The 21,078-nt window shown below is 35.8% G+C and overlaps 1 protein-coding gene across 2 annotated transcripts in view; it reads right to left on the bottom strand.

The window, feature by feature from the left end:
- The window catches only part of LOC121367694 (C-type lectin domain family 4 member M-like), a 37,988-nt gene that overhangs the window by 5,630 nt on the left and 11,280 nt on the right, over positions 1-21,078 (bottom strand). Inside the window, exons 1-4 of one of the 2 annotated variants that reach the window (XM_041492019.1) lie at positions 6,000-6,113; positions 5,118-5,279; positions 4,437-4,640; positions 3,689-3,790 (exon numbers count right to left, since the gene is read on the bottom strand). In XM_041492019.1, the coding sequence (XP_041347953.1) occupies positions 3,689-3,790; positions 4,437-4,640; positions 5,118-5,279; positions 6,000-6,111 (580 nt within the window). In that variant the 5' untranslated portion in view covers positions 6,112-6,113. Of the gene's footprint in view, positions 1-3,688; positions 3,791-4,436; positions 4,641-5,117; positions 5,280-5,999; positions 6,114-21,078 lie in introns of those variants that run through there. The other variant, XM_041492020.1, reaches the window with a different exon arrangement.

The following is a 21,078-nucleotide window of genomic DNA, read 5'->3' as shown; positions in this document are numbered from 1 at the left end:
AAAGAAGTTAAATGGGGGTTGGGTGTGTGATGAATACTGGTATACAAAATAAACAATTCGCTTTATTATGCTGGGTGTTTTGATTTTTCAAATGATTGTTTGCCATTGTATCAATTGGTTGTTTTGCGTTTGTACCACCGCTTTATATCACTTGAATGCGTCGTTAAATAAAACATTTCTTTCTTTCTTTCTTGTCAGTTTACTTTCCAAAAACAACAACACGTGCGATGTCGACAAAACAATCGAGGATGTCCCGAATGTCACATGCACATACAGTGGCGGATCCAGAAAATTCATGGGGGGGGGGGGGGGGGGGCGCAATGACATGAGGTGAAATGCCAAAGGAACTTTGTGGGAGGTTTGGAGGGGGATCGTAAAAAAAATGAAAATTAATATATAATAAAATATATCTGTCGCAAATTTAGGGGGGGGGGCCCTTCCCCCTCCCCCAGATCCGCCTCTGACATAGCAGCATCACGTTTGTTTTCCACATGAACAGGTGAAAGTCATTAGAAGAGGCCGTGGTACAATGTTCGTTGTTGGCGACTGCACTAACAAGAACCGAGTATATTGTATTTGATAATGGATATGAACCGATGTGAATGTGTAATAAATGGAATATTCAAGAAGAAGAAAAAAACCCAGTTCATATTTATTTCAATCTTTCAGTTAACTGCGAATAAATTAACTTGGGTGATTTTAGCATGGGTCCGTCCGATAATAAACATATTAAAATAATTTTCCGATTCTTTCAGCCTCCGTTTTCTTGTAGGCATTTTTTATTTGGAAACAAAATTGAGCCATGGGAATCTGTTTCGGCAGTTCACGGTTTTTTTGTGTAACTGTACGACACTTAAAACTTTTAGCAATTCACGTTTTTTCTTTCAACTAGTTTATCATTTGTTACGTTCGATTTTCAGTTATAATACATGACCAAGAAACTGTATACAAACACTACCGAGGAACATCGAATTCGTTCATGTTTTATCATTTTAAATAATAATAAAAAACATGATTCGCCAGTTAAAGAGTTAAACACATACACAAAAGGGGCACCACGGCAGATATTTAAAAGGGCGTGGTTATTCATAGGCGTAAAACAACTGACATTTTGTAGGTATCACGACAAAGGCACAAGGCAGTACGACAAATTCCGTGGAGCCGTCGTGAATTCCGAAGCCATCTACTACTACTACTACTACTACTACTACTATTATTACTATTACTATTACTACTACTACTACTACTACCACCGCTACTGCTGCTACTGTTGCTAGAAATACTACTACTACTACTACTACTAATAATAATAACACTGCTGTTGCTGCTGCTAGAACTACTACTACTACTACTATTACTACTAATAATAATAACACTGCTGCAACGACAACTACTACTACTACTCAACAACTACTAGAACTACTACTACTACTACTACTACTACTACTACTACTACTAATAATAATAACAATAACAATAACAGAGCCAGATGTAGGATTGTTCAAGGAGAAGTTGATGTACCAGTCGTGGGTTATTTGTTAAAACGGGGGGGGGGGGGGGGGGGGGAGGGGAGAAACGATCGAACCTCAGACAAGAGCTCTACTAGCTCGAGTAATCCGACTGTAAGAGAGGTAGACGGACATTTGGAAGGTTATACACTCTCATTACATATAACTTTCCAAATGTCCGTCTAGTTCTCTTACAGTCAGGAAGGAAGGAAATGCTTTATTTAACGACGCACACAACACATTTTATTTACGGTTATATGGCATCAGACATATGGTTAAGGACCACACAGATATAGAGAAACACGTTGTCGCCACTTCATGGGCTGCTCTTTTCGATTAGCAGCAAGAGGTCTTTAATATGCACCATCCCACACACAGGATAGTGCATACCACAACATTAGTTACACCAGTTGTGGAGCATTGACTGGAACGAGAAATAGCCCAATGGGGCCACCGACGGCGATCGATCCCAAACCGACCGCGCATCATTTTTTTTATATAACGACGCACTCAACACATTTTATTTTACGGTTATATGGCGTGAGTTAAGGACCATACAGATATTGAGAGAGGAAACCCGCTGTTGCCACTTCATGGGCTACTCTTTTCAATTAGCAGCAAGGGATCTTTTATATTAACCATCCCACAGACAGGGTAGTACATACCACGGCCTGTGATATACCAATTGTGGTGCTCTGGCTGGAACGAGAAATAGCCCAATGGGCCCATTGACGGGGTTCGAGCCCACGCCGACCGCGCATCGAGTGAGCGTCTTACCACTGAGCTACTTACAGTCAGAGTACTCTGGCTAGAGATCTACTAATGACTTACATCCCGTCCTGTACACGATTCGAGGTCTGTGTTTAACTATACAGGATACTCTGAAATCTTACTATTCGTCGGCATCCCGTCTGTATTCAAGTACTAGTATTCAGGGAACACGACATTAAAATCTTACTATTCGACGAAATCCATTCGATATTCAAGTATTCAGGGAACACTACATTAAAATCTTACTATTCGACGGGATCCGGTCTGTATTCAAGTATTCAGGGAACACTACATTAAAATCTTACTATTCGACGGGATCCGGTCTGTATTCAAGTATCCAGGGAACACTACATTAAAATCTTACTATTCATTGAAATCCGGTCTGTATTCAAGTATTCAGAGAACACTACATTAAAATCTTACTATTGGTCGAAATCCGGTCTGTATTCAAGTATTCAGGGAACACTACATTAAAATCTTACTATTCGACGGGATCCGGTCTGTATTCAAGTATCCAGGGAACACTACATTAAAATCTTACTATTCATTGAAATCCGGTCTGTATTCAAGTATTCAGAGAACACTACATTAAAATCTTACTATTGGTCGAAATCCGGTCTGTATTCAAGTATTCAGGGAACACTACATTAAAATCTTACTATTCGTCGAAATCCAGTCTGTATTCGAGTATTTTGGGTACGCTACATTAAAATCTTACTATTCGCGGAAATCCGTTCGGTATTCAAGTATTTTGGGTGGGCTATATTAAAATCTTACCGTTCGTTGATTTTAGGTAACTGATTTGGTTCTTGAGATCAGAAATTATTTAGGTATGACATGTTAACGTTTGTGTTTAAAAACACTATATGCAATATATCAACCAAACTATGACCCATAAATATCAGTACTACAACCCCTACTTCAAAGTATTAACTGAAGAAAATGGTACCTTTCATGGCTCATTTTCGGTATAACCAGATGTGTTTACAGCACCTCTAGTTTCGCACAAAATGTGAGTACTTTTTTTACAGGTACCCCATACATGTTCCAAGCAGAAGGCTACTTGACACAGTGGTACAAGATGAAATAAAATTGCATACATTTTTAGCCCAAATGAAACTAATTTGTTTAACAACCAACACACATTTATAACCAATCACAGGACTTGTGGTGTTCTCTATCAACCTCGAACTTTGACCCAGCCGGAAATTATTTGGTTTCGTTCTACCTTTAGGGAAAGCTCACTGGCGTGTCCAAAATGTTATATTGGGGCAACCCATATTGGGTGAGGATGAGGGGGGAGCAACTCACACTATGTATGTTAGTATGTATGCATGTATGTATGTATGATTTTATAAAATTTGCCCCCACCTCCCTACGTCACTGGGTATGCTATATTAAAATATTACCGTTCATTGATTTCAGGTTACCGGTTTGTTTCTTGAGATAGGAAATTCGTTGTGTATACTCATTCACGGTCTTAGTTGCTTTGCTCACGTCAGTTTTAATTTCTATTAAAACAAAAGTTACAAACGCTAAATGTAAGATTATTTATACTATTGCATTTACTTAATTAAATAAGATACAAAAGCTCAGATAACATTCATAACAATATTATAAATTTAAATTTTAATTGATATTTTTTATTAGTATTAATTTAATTGATATTAATAATTCTAAACAGCATAGATAAAATAAAATGAGATTTCAGAAGGAGGGGGAAAAGAAGACGACGAAAATTATGAAGAAGGAGGAGGGAGAAGAAGAAGAAGGAGGAGACAAACAGGATAGAGAAGGAGGAGAAGAAGGAAGAGGAGACGACACAAAAGATGGAGGAGGAGAAGGAGGAGAAGGAGGAGGAGGAGGAGGAAACAAAAACGATGGAGAAGGAGAAGAGGAAAGAGAAACAAATGTGGATGAGAAGAAGCAGAGGAAGGAGAAGAAGAACGAGAAGTAGGAGATGAAGAAGGAGGAGACAAAAAAGATGGAGAATAAGGAGGAGAAGAAGGAGAAGAAGAACAAGAACAAAATGAAGAAACAACGAAACAAAAAACAAACCTGTTTTAATCCAGTGTTGAATAATAATAATAATAATGATAATAATAATAAAACGATTTACCTTTATATCATCGTCAAGTGACATAAAATTAGAATCACCTGATGCAGTATTGATTGTGGATACTCCACTGGATTCCTTTTTAACAAGAGTCTCCACGGCCGTTTTCAATTGGCTGATTTTGGACTGCGCGCCTCCTAGCTCGCCGATAACCGCTAAATTTGACGTATCTACAGTCTCTGCTGTCCCCGCCGATTGGCTCGCAGCCTGTGCTGTCTGTGCAGCCAATGTGGTTACCTCGTTACCTACAAATAAAACAAAGTTTTTCTAACTCATGTCAGTACCCAGCCTAAAATTCGAGGGGTGGCAGTACAAAAATAATCAAAGAATAAATAACAAATGTTCTCGAAGTAGACAAAAAGGGCACTTTTAAACCAAGAGGGGCTTCTTTAAACTAAAAAGGGAACTTTTCATATTTGTCTAGGGGTATTTTCGTTCTATGTTTCTACTTTCTTTCTTTGTTTTTCTTCATTCCTTCTTTAAGCCTATGTCCTTTCTTCTCTTCCCCTTTTTTGTTTTATTTCTTTGACAATAATTGAAAAACATTAGCTATTCTAAAAATCCTTTTAAAATATTTGCTATTGAACGTTCTGTTAAGTATTTATAAGCGTACTAGACGGGGGCCTTGGGGGCTGGAGAAAATCTTCCAATTCGGGTGTTCAAGAGAGATCCTCAACACACCTCTCCCCACCCCCACACCACCCACCCACCGCTGTACTTACAGACTACCAGGAGATCAGCTTTCTCGGTTTCCAGTTCCTGCAGACGTCTTTTTAGCTCATCAACTGCTTCCATCAGTTTGGACAGATCAATGTCATCAGATTTTGAAAACATGTCATTGGCCGAATATTCCGAAAGACCAGAAATAGGAGAATTGGAAAGGTCTGTGCATGCAAAATACGTAAAACAATATGTTATATATTTTTATAAATATGACATACTAGTATGTATATCAGGGTTTTGTAAACTGTAGATCCAAAATTATTATTAATTTGATGACTTTAGTTAGAACATCTACAACAAACCCAAGTCTCCATTAGCAATGTACTCTTAAAACAACAACATTAAAACTTATAATATTTTGATTTTTGAATTAGCTTTTTGGTGATCTAACTATGAAATATATTCACTAAAGATCACTTAAATTTGCATTTGGAGCACATACACGGCGCAGTGGCTGGAACGATAAATAGGCCAATGAGCTTGCAGATGGGGTCGATCCTAGACCGACCGCGCATCAGCGAGCTCTTAACCACTGGTTACATCCCGCCCAGACACAAGGTAGTAATTTCTTCAGATATTCACAAAAAAGTGTTGAAAGGCTGGTTTCCATCTTCAATGAGGATTCACAAACAGATATTAATGGCTAGTAAAAAAAATAAATAAATGAAATAGTCCTTCAGTCAGACTGACATAGGCGCAGATGTAAAGGGAAAGTACTAGGGTAAGAACCACCACCCACCCTCCACCCCGAACTGCCAAATAACCCCATGTTTAACGGGCAAATTGGTGGAAATCCCCTTAGAGATGTTCGTCCATTCTGAAATATATCAATATAAAACGAAAAATGTCAAGGTTATCAAAGGTAAACGAAACAAACGAACCGTTCTCATTAAATGCCATGCTCCCATCAGTGTTCAAACCAAACAAGTTGCCATTAACTCCGTACTCGTGAATTAGCATGGCAACAATAAGCTGATAAAGGGAACCTGCCATGGTGAAAGTAAAGTGGCCAATGCGTCTACATAACACACGTACATGCTATTTGTTCACATGCATAATCTGGAAGGCAATCAAAGATTCTCCCTTTTGGTAATACATACAGGTAAACGAAATAAATCACGACACTAACGAGATGGAATTCTGATGATAGCGACCAATCTATTGTGCTGGGTTTTGGATATCCATATATCTTTATACTCGCAATATCTCGTCACAATACACGGGATACATAATGACATATTAAAGCAAGTATAGACTTTCAAGAAACAACGACATTCACAACCGTCGTATAAAGGTAACGCGAAACATTCACAAATTTGTACCCGACTCATTCATAAGTTATGTGTGTATACATAGTTGTGTATATATGTACATACATGTACATGAACGTGACAGGTATATTTTTATGTGAATGGGTAGGTTTACCTATCTATCTACACCCATGTAGGGCCCACACCATCGATTAACTGAAGGGGCGGGACGTAGCCCAGTGGTATAGCGTTCGCTTGATGCGCGGTCGATTTGGGGTCGATCCCCGTCGGTGGGCCTATTGGGTTATTTCTCGTTCCAGCCAGTGCACCACGGTTGGTATATCAAAGGCCATGAAATGTGCTGTTATTTTTGTGGGACGATGCTATTAATGGAAAACATGTAAAGGGTTTTCTGTCTAAGACTATATGTCATAATTATTTTGACATCCAATAGCTGATGATTAATAAATCAATGTGCTCTAGTGGTGTCGTTAAATAAAACAAACTTTAACGGTTAAGTGAATATTCTTTTATAATAATATGTCGGTAACCGAGCGGTTACCGTGGTGGTCTGAGAACTGCGGGCCATTAGGTGCCGGATTGATTGGTCTGGAAGTCAATTTCTGTTGCGAAAATAAGTTATGCTATAGCAACTGAAGTCATAAAGAAGGCATATAGACAATATATAGCCTAACTTTAAAAAACGAATTATTTATTTTAGTATTAAGAAGAAACTTGGCACTCATATAGTATTTATTATAGGGAGCATTTTAAAATTAAAAGAAATTTAAAAATATTGTGTACTAGCAAATGCGGACATTTTTGATGGCCGCTATTAATATGTTAAAAATGTAATATTATGCTGGTTTGTTTTTAGCTATATGAAATTTATTTTTAAAAACCATCTTACAGCAGTTACATACAGTTGTGTTATCTCATGCAGAATAAAATGTGATAAGATGACCAACACAAATGCACTCCTACATGTCATGTGACATATCACAACATAGCTCCTCCTATATTTTGTATGCATTATCATTAGCAGGTTTCCATGCATTATGACAAGTCTTTACTTTTAAAACATTTTAATATTATTTAAACCCTCTTTGTTTAATACAGGCTTTTCTCTAATTAAAATTTACAAAAAGTTTGTTTTATTTAACGACGCCACTAGAGCACATTGATTTTTTTATCTTATCATCTGCTATTGGACGTCAAACATTCTGACACTGGTCTAATTAAAATAAATATGATAACAACCTTGGCAATTGATCACGGTAGTCGGCAATGCCGTGGTGTTTTCGTTTGTCCACAGCATTTACCGTGTAACTTTCAAAATTTTAATGCCACTTTTCTTTAAACAATTTGTTTGATAAAACTGACAAAATATAATGCTCTCATACATATTAACCTCAAAATTGACATGTAAAATGCCGTGGAGCCTATTTTGCTAAGGCATATTTTTGCCATGGTCCTTTTCTTAATTGCTAGGTTGTGATAATATTAAATAGTTTAATAATTTGTGGTCTATTGGTCTGTGTACAACAATAAATATGCAAATAGATTTTATAAATACAATTATTAAAATGTACTGTTTGTTAAATATCGTATGATGAAGACATTGTCACACAGTTTATTTTGTATTCCGGTCGGGGACACCATCCTCATATTTATTAATATCGACAAACACTATGATTTTGTTTATGTTAATATTAATATTTGTTTTCTTTAGGTATACATAATAAAAACAACAACACTGAAATAAATTTCATATTTAGTTAATCATCTAAACGTTCCCAAATTTTTTTGTTTTAGTGTTTGTTTTGTTTAACGACACCACTAGAGCACGTTCATTTATTAATTATCGGCTATTGGATAGGTACAACTAAAACATACTGTGAAAAAGAGTGGTGTGTATAATCAAACTCTTAACAGGTATTTTGCTTAGCACAATACTCAATAGTTGTAAACTATGAATTCTCTGGCACTGTGATTTTTAAGGCGACCAAGTAACCTTGGCTAAGTATCTACCCCTCCCCAAGTTAACAAAAACAAGCATGTTTACTCTTCAGTACCAGATTTACATCACTCAATAAACTAATTAACACACGCTGGGAGGATGTTAACAAAAACAAGCATGTTTACTCTTCAGTACCAGATTTACATCACTCAATAAACTAATTAACACACGCTGGGGGGATGTTAACAAAAACAAGCATGTTTACTCTTCAGTACCAGATTTACATCACTCAATAAACTAATTAACACACGGTGGGAGGATGTTAACAAAAACAAGCATGTTTACTCTTCAGTACCAGATTTACATCACTCAATAAACTAATTAACACACGCTGGGAGGATGTTAACAAAAACAAGCATGTTTACTCTTCAGTACCAGATTTACATCACTCAATAAACTAATTAACACACGCTGGGAGGATGTTAACAAAAACAAGCATGTTTACTCTTCAGTACCAGATTTACATCACTCAATAAACTAATTAACACACGGTGGGAGGATGTTAACAAAAACAAGCATGTTTACTCTTCAGTACCAGATTTACATCACTCAATAAACTAATTAACACACGGTGGGAGGATGTTAACAAAAACAAGCATGTTTACTCTTCAGTACCAGATTTACATCACTCAATAAACTAATTAACACACGCTGGGAGGATGTTAACAAAAACAAGCATGTTTACTCTTCAGTACCAGATTTACATCACTCAATAAACTAATTAACACACGGTGGGAGGATGTTAACAAAAACAAGCATGTTTACTCTTCAGTACCAGATTTACATCACTCAATAAACTAATTAACACACGCTGGGAGGATGTTAACAAAAACAAGCATGCTTACTCTTCAGTACCAGATTTACATCACTCAATAAACTAATTAACACACGCTGGGAGGATGTTAACAAAAACAAGCATGTTTACTCTTCAGTACCAGATTTACATCACTCAATAAACTAATTAACACACGCTGGGAGGATGTTAACAAAAACAAGTATGTTTACTCTTCAGTACCAGATTTACATCACTCAATAAACTAATTAACACACGCTGGGAGGATGTTAACAAAAACAAGCATGTTTACTCTTCAGTACCAGATTTACATCACTCAATAAACTAATTAACACACGGTGGGAGGATGTTAACAAAAACAAGCATGTTTACTCTTCAGTACCAGATTTACATCACTCAATAAACTAATTAACACACGGTGGGAGGATGTTAACAAAAACAAGCATGTTTACTCTTCAGTACCAGATTTACATCACTCAATAAACTAATTAACACACGGTGGGAGGATGTTAACAAAAACAAGCATGTTTACTCTTCAGTACCAGATTTACATCACTCAATAAACTAATTAACACACGCTGGGAGGATGTTAACAAAAACAAGCATGTTTACTCTTCAGTACCAGATTTACATCACTCAATAAACTAATTAACACACGCTGGGAGGATGTTAACAAAAACAAGCATGTTTACTCTTCAGTACCAGATTTACATCACTCAATAAACTAATTAACACACGGTTGGAGGATGTTTGCTCCTACAATAAATCTGCATAACCAGACATACTTATTAGACCCATATTTTTTAAACATTGTTATACAGATTCGAGCATTTCGTTTTATTCGGGTACAAATATGCTTGCCCCCACCCACTCACTTAAAATATGTTAATCCATAAAATGGCTGCTTGAACGTCTGTGTAAGTGACGATTCAAACAATGACCGTAGTGTGAACACCGGAAATGAAAAACACGAAAATGTTACTAAAATGTTACTAGAGTTATATGATGAATAAGTGTATATAATAACAATAATAGCTGATGTATAACTATTATTTCAAGTAGTATTACCAAAGTATTTATACAACTGCACCATTTTCATATAAAACACATACATAATACTATTTGTCCCACTCTTGATAATATACATGGCAAATGAATTAACATTTAAATTTTAATTTACTAAACTTATAATTCTTTTAAAAGCATTCAGATGAACAAAGATGCAACTATAAATCAGTTTCATTGATCTAAGGCTTGTAACTTGCAAAAAAATAGACATAAATTCTTAGTCTTGATATAAATGCAAAAACTTGGCATTTAGCTAAGCGCTAATTAATAGTTCTTTAACTAAAACTTAAAATTTTGAAATAATGTTTTTAACACACTTTGTGATAAACATACAAAGGCACAGCTTATAAACCAAGTTTCATAGAAGTAGGATTAATAGTTTTTGAGAAATGGAGCTAAACATAAATTTAACGTTCAAGCTAAGTGTAAACGTTGACACCGTCGTTGACGTCGGCGGAAACGTAATAGATATATCTTGCTTTTTACCTGTGTTAAGACACAAAAACACTTTTTTCATGGTGTATCTACTCTAAAATATTACATTTAGTTATTCTGCATCATTTGTGATACAACTTTCCATAAACAACTTCGAAACCTTTTTATATAAAAAAGAAAGTTTTAGAACATTCCGGGTTGCCTATGTAATATGTGCCCTATATAAAATTCACCATGGATTTCGCACATTAGACCACCAATTCATAACTTCTGAGATGATAAACTTCAAATAAAAAATTGGTTTAAAAAGTATAGCAGAAGGGTTCATGCCCCGAGTCAGACCACCGATCTTATCGGAGGCCGGACTCGGGGTAGGCGTGTTCGAACCATAGAGGTATATGAGCACGTTAAAACCGTATCTATGTCTAAGAAGGGTTCACCTTGACCACAAAGTTCAGCCCTGGTTCCCTTACTAACTGTGCATGTGAAATTTGAGAAGTCTTCGTTATTCATAAAAAAATAGCAATACTAATATGGATAATTAAGACATTATTCCACTCGCGAGTGAATTGTACTGATTTTACGTGTCAGGAGTTATGCATCATTCTCGCTCTCGATCGGGCAATACAAACATCAATACGACACACAGACACACAGACTCGTATATTAATCTCTATGTAGGCCTATATACTTGTCAAATCAGACATGCATACAATATATTATAGAGATATTCATATATCTATACATACGTAAGTAGGCCTACATACGTACACACGAACGTGTGTTTGTCCGTGTGCGTGCGTGTGTGTGTGTGTGCGCGCGCGCGCGTGCGTGTGCGTTTATCACTGGCTGTCAGGCTGGTTGTAAAGATGAATGTATGATTGTGTATGATCGTTCGTGCTTGTATCGGTACCATTCACCACTGAGCGCGAAGTGATCAGATAGGTGTAGGTAACTCCATTCACTAACGGTAAACAGACAAAACAAGCTGATTTCAAAGACACATCTCGTAAATTATATTCGATTTTCATGTTATCTTTGGAACTGGGTGGTACAAAGCGTCACCAGTTTTGTTTTTCTTATTTCAATCTTCCATCAAGCGTGTTGTAAGACACTCTTCAAGGACTCCAAACAATTGATAAATGACCTTGTAGAAACTAGGTCACACAGATTGAATATATTAAGACAAAATCATTACTGGTTTGAGGACTATATACTGGACACACAGAAAGCTCCCTGTGTGTGTAGATAAGTATACTATTATATAGGGGATCATTTACATCGGGTGCTGTGCATGCCTACGTTACGGATAAAAAAAGAGAAAAATACACAATATGTTTTCAAACTGAAAGCAAGATAACAAAAACAAAATGGGGTGGGGTGGGGGAAGCTACTCAAGAACAACTAATGGTCATTATCAGAAAGTTTGTTTCGTTTAACGACATCATTAGAGCTACAGGTTTTCCATTAGTAGCAAGGGATATTTTATATGCTCCATCCCAAACTTATTTATATGCTCCATCCCAGTCATGGTGCACTGGCTAGAACGAGAACTAGCTCAATGGGAATCGATCCCAAACCGACCGCGCATCAAGCGAGCGCTTTACCACTGGGCTACGTCCCGCCCCTGGGTCATTATCAGATAAAATCCCAAATTCAGGTTTGTACTTTCAAAAGTAAAAAGTCAATAGTTTTGTTTAAATTATTGGATGACTTGAAAGAATAAACAGCGGTGCACTTGTCTTCCAAACAATTAATAAATGACCGTGTCGAAACTAGGTTGCCCGTTCATTTTGTCAGTACCGTAACATGATTATAAATTAATTACAAATTAATAACATATACATCATCAAAGCGTTTTATCCCTGACTAAATTTGAAAGGTTTTCTAGAAGTGGCGATTCATGTTTGTTTTTCTAATGGCTTTAAATAATAAATAATGAAATTACACCGACACTTTCTCTTTTTATTAAAAAAAACGTGCAAATTGAATACTTCTAAAACAGAAATCTTGAGGTAGTTTAATGCATTAAAAAATTTCCACCGTTGATTAAAATATTTCTTTTGAAACGAGATGTTGCATCAATAGGCCTACTTTATAGGCCTACTTTATAAAATAAAGTAAAATTCTTCACCCTCGAATTTTATTTTTATTTTTTATTGATCTGGTGGACTTTATTTTAAGAACTATTAATGAAAGGTACGAAAAGGTTAAGCATATCACTTCGAACAGGATAATAAAGTTAATAAAATTAGACATTCAATACCCATGCGATTCATTGAAACAACTTTGGAGTATTTTGGATTTGGTCCCTCTATTCGAAGATGGGTAGCTACTTTTTACAATAACGCTGTATAATATATTCTACAAAACGGACACCTCTCGGAACCTTTTAATATCGAAAGAGGTTGTAGACAAGGAGATCTCTATCGCCATATTTATTTATTATTTGCGTAGAAATTCTTGGAATTTTAATCAAAATCAATCCTAATATTAATGGAACTAAATATATAATTGGACAATTTGCAGACACATTTATACTTGGATGGTTCTCGCAAGTCTTTGATATGGGCTCTTCAAGTGTTGGATTTATTTCGAAATATATCAGGTTTAAGAATTAAGAGAGGTAAAATAAAAACTATGGCAAAAAATTTGCAAAGAATTAAGTCTTAATTGGTGCGAATCGAATTTCAAAATTTTAGGAATAATACTAAATAAAAAATTAGAGAATATTTGGGAAATAAATTTTAATGACAAATTTGCAAAATACAATTCTTATTGAATTCCTGGCGTGGAAAATGTACAACAATTTCTGGAAGAATAACAGTAGTTAAAACACTTGCTCTTTCAAAATTAACCAATATTTTTACAAATTTACAAAATCCACCATCTGAATGTATTACTAAGTTAAATCGAATTAGTTTTGCTTTTATATGGAATGATGGTCCGGACAGAATTAAAAGACCAGTCGTGCCGATTCCACAATTAGCAGTCTTATTGTCCGTACTTTTTTTCTTCTTTTTTTGTGTGCCAAAATCATATATTTGTTATGTTTTTGGTCTGGCGTTACCATATGATATCTAATAAGCCACTGAATATTTTATAATAATATTTTGTTGTCTAGAGCTCGCCAAAGATTCTGATAAACAAAACAGGAATGTACGAATCTTATGCATGTCATTATATAATAAAACAATTGTTAACCATATTTTGGGCCGTTGGCCTCGGTCAATATCAATTTCTTCGGTCCATAAACATTTATATTGCCCTCAGTGACGGACAATAATTGATAATTACGTCATATTTGATTCCAAGAAGCAAACGTCTTAGTCAAATTACAATAATATCCACCCCAGTAAGCCAGCAATAAGTATGTATTATTTTTGAAAACAAAATAAACTAACATTGTCAATGTGTCAAAATAACTGTATTATGTTTTTAATGGAAATTCTAAAGATTATAAATATACTTTTAAGATTGGAAAACCTACTCTAGAAAATGTCAAAGAATACAAATATTTAGGTGCCACTTTTACTAAACCAAATAACTTTAAAAATACTAAGATTAGACTTAAACAACAGGCGATAAAGGCTATATATTTCGTTCTGTCAAAAGCAAAAGATCGTCACCTATCAATAGAGTGTAAACTCAAAATGTTTGACTCGATGATTTTGCCAATATTATTATATGGCTGTGAAATATGGGGATTCGAAAACAATGACATCTATAACTCTGTTCAAATTAATTTTATTAGACATATTCTTCCTGTAGAAAAGTGACCCCATTTTTCATGTTATATGAGTCGAGTTGACTATCCACAAAAGATTAATTTGTTATTGGGCACGAGTTATCTCAGGGGAACAGTCTAAACTGCTGTTAAAAATTGCTGCTGTTAAACATATTTTAGATAATCTAGTTATTAGTAATATATGGCTATCACAAACATTTCTATCTGTAAAATGGCTATCACAACAAATTAGCATAAGACAAAACGATTAGTATTTTCAAACATGGAAAAATAATATTTCAGACTCATTGAGAGGTAAAACCTACGAACATTTCAAAGTGCAACTAAATTTTGAAAATTATCTTAATATTATTCATGAAACATTATGGACCATTATGATAAAATTTAGGACTTCTAACCATTATTTACCTGTTGAGGCTGGACGTTGGAATACAGTTCTATTAGAAGATAGACTTTGTACGGTTTGTGACGAAAACTATATAGGAGACGAATTATTTATTTGTATGTAGTTTTTTCAATAATACCCGGAGAGAATGTTTACGTCCATATTATTATATCAGACCAAATATATATATATATATATATATTTAGAGAACTTATGAGCAGTAAAAGAATAAACACACTTCAAAAATTAGCTAAATTCATGAATATAATTTTCCAAGTATTTAAACACCCATAACACCAACAATACCCAACAACAACCACAAGTACCATTTTTTTAACCAGTTAATGAAACTAAAGATCAACATACAACTCAATATAATTAAAATTAGCTCCACTGGTTAAGACCAGTAGAGCTAATTTTAATCAGATTGCATACAACTACACTTGATATATTTTAAATCGCATTACATTATTTTACATCTTTAGTGTTAATTTATGAAACTTTATTTTTATTTTTTACATCAAATTATACACGTTTATAAAAATTGATATACACTAAATATTTATATTTATATATTGTAATATCAAGAACTGTAAAGTACACAGTTGTAACTGAAATATTCTGAATAATTATATTTTACAATATATCTCTACTCTGTTACATCACGGAATGTATCTATATTTTTAATACACATATCTCTATAATGTAATATCATGTATTTATATTGTTAAAGGGACATTCTTGAGTTTCCTGCAATTTTAAAGATGTTATCGACTAACAGAGACTTTTTAATGATTGTAATTACATATCAAATATGTTTCTGTATAAAATATTAGTGGCTGTATATTAAACGTGTTTTTTATCGTTCTAATATGTGTTCTAGGTTAAATTTAATTTTATTTCCTAAAATATATTTGTTCGTGAGTACGAAATTATTTGAAGACAAAATCCAGTTTGGGCTTCTTGTAATTATTAAGACGACCAAAAACACATTAAATATACAGACTCTGATATTCTAAACAAGAAAATATATTTAATATGTAAGTTTAATCGTAGAAATATTTTATTAGTCGAAAACATCTTACAGCAAACACTTGAATGTCCCTTTAATACACATATCTTAATAATATAATATCATATACTGCATTTGTATTTGTATTCATATATACATAATTTTCATATAAAACAAATAAATAATACTATTTGTCCCACTCATGGTAAATCAATTAATATTTAAATTTTAATTTAATAAACGTATAATAAAGAAAGAAAGAAATGTTTTATTTAACGACGCACTCAACACATTTTATTTACGGTTATATGGCGTCAGACATATGGTTAAGGACCACACATATTTTGAGAGGAAACCCGCTGTCGCCACTACATGGGCTACTCTTTCCGATTAGCAGCAAGGGATCTTTTATTTGCGCTTCCCACATGCAGAATAGCACAAACCATGGCCTTTGTTGAACCAGTTATGGAACACTGGTCGGTGTAAGTGGTTTACACCTACCCACTGTCTATGTCGAAATGGAAATGAGGCATCATTGTGAGCATTGCAGCTGTAAATACCTATCACTACCCCAATGTTTTCCCTGAGTTTCACGTGCATTCGCCAAAATCTGACCATTTCACGTCGATTTACTACAATTGTCGCACAACATGCCACAACGGGCGCTAAATTTGTTTTAGGGTGCATTTGGGCATCCTGTCCCATTCCAGAAACATTAACAAACATGGTCATTCAGCAACATTGTACAAAAAACCCCGATATTTTATAAAATCAAACACTTTTCTTCTTTCCTATCACCTATGCGTTTCTTTTTTGACAGAGTATATTATATAGGGGATCATTTACACTAGGTGCGGTGCATGCGTGCAGTGCGGCTAAAAATAAAAGAAATATACACGATATGTTTTCAATCTGAAAGCAAGATAAAAAAAGAAATTAGGGGGAAAAGCTACTCACGAACAACTATCAGAAAGTTTGCTTTGTTTAACGACACCACTAGAGCACATTGATTTATTAATCATCGGCTATTGGATGTCAAACATATGGCCATTTTGACACAGTCATAGAGAGGAAACCCGCTACATTTTTCCATTAGTAGCAAAGGATCTTTTAAGGGCACCATCCCACAGACATGATAGCACATACCACGGCTTTTGATATATCAGTCGTGGTGCACTTGCTGGAACGAGAAATAACCCAATGGGCCCACCGACGGGGATCGATCCCAAACCGACCGCGCATCAAGCGATCGCTTTAATAGACGTTACGCACAATGTTCGTACCTCATACGGTAAAGTCAAAAAAGTGAAAATTACGCAATCTGTTTATAACGTTGTTAAAACCTGCACATTGTATATTAAACTATTCATTTTAATTTTTCAATAAACACAACTTCAGCTGTACTGTATACTTTATGTATTATAAATACTATTATCCTGTTCAATTATTTAGACCCAAAGTTTTTTGCAAATGTTACGTTTATTTCCTATTCGATATTTGTTTTCTTTGCATTTACATGAAAACAAACCCAAACCCCGACAGGCTTTATATACAAATCATCATATAAAATGCACGAAGTTGACTTAATTCCACTTTTTAAAAATCTGTGTGTTCGGAATGCACGTTATTTCTCCTATAAATAACTAAGGTCATTTGCATATCAAAAGCATCATTCTATAGTGCGTTTCAAACTAATGTTCGGTTCTATCATCCTATCCGCACAAATCGTAGTATGACCTATATTTAAGAAAATATCTGTAAACATGAAGCAGGCGCGGATTCAGGTGGGGAGTTCAAGTGACAAAACCTCAGTTTGAAAAAAAAAATATGTATCAAATATTATAATTATATTGTGGAATACACAAGCGCGCGCGCTGAAGGGAGAGACATACATACAGAGAGAGAGAGAGAGAGAGAGAGAGAGAGAGAGAGAGAGAGAGAGAGAGAGAGAGAGAGAGAGAGAGAGAGAGAGACGTCATTTATGTAACGACGCACTCAACATATTTTAATCTATGGTTATATGGTTATAGGGAGAGAGAGAGAAGAATATGGTATGCATGCGATTGGTGGAGGTGTGACCCTCTGCACAACCCCAACCCCACTTAAGGCTTCTTTTGTATATGGAGCGGGACGTAGCTCAGAGGTAAAGCGTTCGCTCATGGTAGGTCGACTGATCGATCCCACATGGTGGACCCATTGGGTTGTGTCTAGTTCCAGCCTGTGCACCACAACTGATGTATAAAGGCTGTGGTATGTGCTATCCTGTCTATGGGATGGTGCATATAAAACGTCCCTTATTGCTTATCAAAATTGCTTATCGGAAACAGTGGCCCATGTGGCGGTAGCGAGTTTCTTTCTCACTGTCATAATGCTCCTTAACCGTTTTGTCTGACGCCACATAAACGTATATCAAATGCGTTGAGCGTGTCGTTAAATAAACATTTCTCTCGTATGTATGTATAGTCTATATGCATTTCTAGTCGATTAGTTTATAGGGTGTTAGGTTGTTTGATAGTGAATGATATGGAAATAAATAGTTTTGGTGTTAAAGAGTTCATGCATACATTAAAGTAATACTCCTGATGGGTATGGAGAAATAACTTAATCAGTCGACAAACTCATTTCTTCATCACTATCTTCGTTAAGGGGGTCTATCACAGGGGGTATTTTATTTCTTATAAAACTATTTTGTTTTTTAAAATCTTCTTCGATCTTTATTACATGTTTAACTGCGTCAAAGAAGTATGTAGGTGTGACAGAGTTCAATGCATGTGCAAGTTCTCTCCGCACCGTGGTCATTTTACCATCATTATGACGAGCTATGTGCCCTTTGACTTGACTCCAGATCAGTTCTATCGGATTGAGTTCAGAATGTCTTGGCGGCAGTCTTAGACACAAGTGCCCATGGCGTTCAGCAATATCATCAGTAACAAATTACTGTGCACATTTGTTACTTTTCACAATTTCATAAAGAACTGGCTTTGTCATGTTACTCTCAAAAGGTATATTTTTGTTTCGTAGCCACGACTGAATTTCTTCCTTTTTAGCGTTTAGTGCAGGACATCGTGTAATCTCAGTTAATTTGTTGTGGTAGCTTGCGTTATCCATGACGATAACAGAAGGTTCTGGTAGAGAAGGCATAAGTTGTTCTTCAAACCATATGATGAAATTGTCATGATTCATCTCACCATGATAGTCTCCGTTTTTAGCCTCAAAGATCAATTCACAGCCATCTATCAATCCATATTTATCACAGCCAGCATGACAAATAATAAGTCTTTTTCCCTTCCCAGTCACCGAACAGAGTTTAGGAACTCTATCAGCAGCGTCTGATTTCGGCAGGTGATTGGCGGTACTTGTGCCCGGGTGGATATCTGTCCAGTGGTGGGATGTTGTGTGGTTGACATTCACCCAGGTCTCATCTTGATACACTATTAAATACCCCTGTTCTCGTAAACTGGCTATTTCATGGAGATAAGACAGTCTCCTGTTTGATATATTGGCGTCCTCAAAAATCACTTTTCCGGTTGTAGACATATGTTGGTATTTAAAATCGAGGTCATGGAGTGTTCTTCGTAAAGTTGATATGGATATGTTGATTCCACATTCCTCCCTTAAAGCCACGTTAATCTTATGTAATGTAGGTAATTCGCCCTCTCTATAAAATCTGTACACTCGTCGTCTAATAACATCTTTATCAAATAAATCGATGAGTTTTCGGTCGCGTTTTTTAACAGTGATTTCTGTGCTCGGATTCGTAGAGCTTAGATTTTTCACAGTTCTTTTTACTGTTGAAACCGAAACTTTAAGTGCAGCGGCAACTCGATCGACAATTCGACAAGAAGCATACCTAGGTCTACCGCGCTGATATTCATCTTCACAATAATCGAAAACGTTCTTAATACACGATTTTACATCAACTGAAGTGTTTTTCGATTTACCCATATTTTTCCTCAAATAACAATAACAAGAATGATTGATTTCAACTTATTTTCGTGCTTATATCCAATTAAGGTTCAAGCACGCTGTCCTGGGCACACACCTCAGCTATCTGGGCTGTCTGTCCAGGACAGTGGGTTAGTTGTTAGTTGGTTAGAGGTTAGTGAAAGAGAAGAGGGTGTAGTGGCCTTACACCTACCCATTGAGCCCTTAAGAACTCGCTCTGGGTGGGAGCCGGTACCGGGCTGCGAACCCTGTACCTACCAGCCTGTAGTCCGATGACTTAACCACTGCGCCACCGAGGCCGGTATAACAAGAATGTCGACTAATACATTTTCAATGAATTTATATACCCTACCTAACTTGTATTTTACGTGGTTTACACATTGCTACAATAGCATGTGCAGTCATAGATCGAAATAATGATGTTATTGACCAAGCAATGCTATCGTATTTTGGACATTCAGGGCTGTGTCTGCGGGACGAAAAAGTGGTTGAACCCATACGAGTCCGAACAATAGCCCTTTGGTTTTTCGCATTACAAATGTAACACCCCACCCCCAAACCCCAGCCCCTAGCACCACCATAAATACTATATATATATATATACAGTATAACCTCGATTTACCGCCCCCCGATTTAACGCCAACCTCTCGTATCGCCAACTTTCTTCCAAGTACCGTTTGTTTTCTTGGTTAATCCCCTCTATTTAGCGCCACTCTCGCTATCCGCCATCCGCCAAACATTTTTTTGAACAAAATGCATTTTAGATGTTACAGTCCCCTCGATTATATCGCCCGTGCTCCAATTAGCTGTAATCAAGCGGCTCAACAGGAGTACATTGGCCGTAATTAAGCTCAACAGGAGTTGTTACTTTTCGTATTGTTTAATGATTGACTGTGTTACAGTTAGTTGTCAGTGCAGTGATTCACTGATTCCGCAGTTCAAAGAAGTAGCGGTACCAGACAAAAAAACCGGTTTGATGATCACGTGACAATAAGGGATTTGATCGGTGCATTTGATCGGGCCATTCTGGGTAAATGCGTAACATCAGTTGTTTTAGTCCTAATCAAGTATGACCCGCGTTTAATAAATAAAGAAACATCCTTTTTAACTGTTATCGTGTGTAAGCTGTATAAGCTGATGAGTTAGTTGCAAAGCTCAAAGTGAATAAAGAATTGAAAATTGAAAAGTTTTTTTAAGAGCAGGGCCTCTATGCGAGTTCAACTCAGCATTTGGGATAAATATCATGGTACCGATCAGGCATTTCATTGCAGTAAAATGGATTCTAAACGCAAACGTGTCCTATT

The sequence above is a fragment of the Gigantopelta aegis genome, chromosome 3, assembly GCF_016097555.1.
Source record: "Gigantopelta aegis isolate Gae_Host chromosome 3, Gae_host_genome, whole genome shotgun sequence".
NCBI lineage: Eukaryota > Metazoa > Mollusca > Gastropoda > Neomphalida > Peltospiridae > Gigantopelta > Gigantopelta aegis.
Note: the sequence above shows the minus strand (reverse complement) of the source record. Positions and strands in the feature narration are given on the sequence as shown.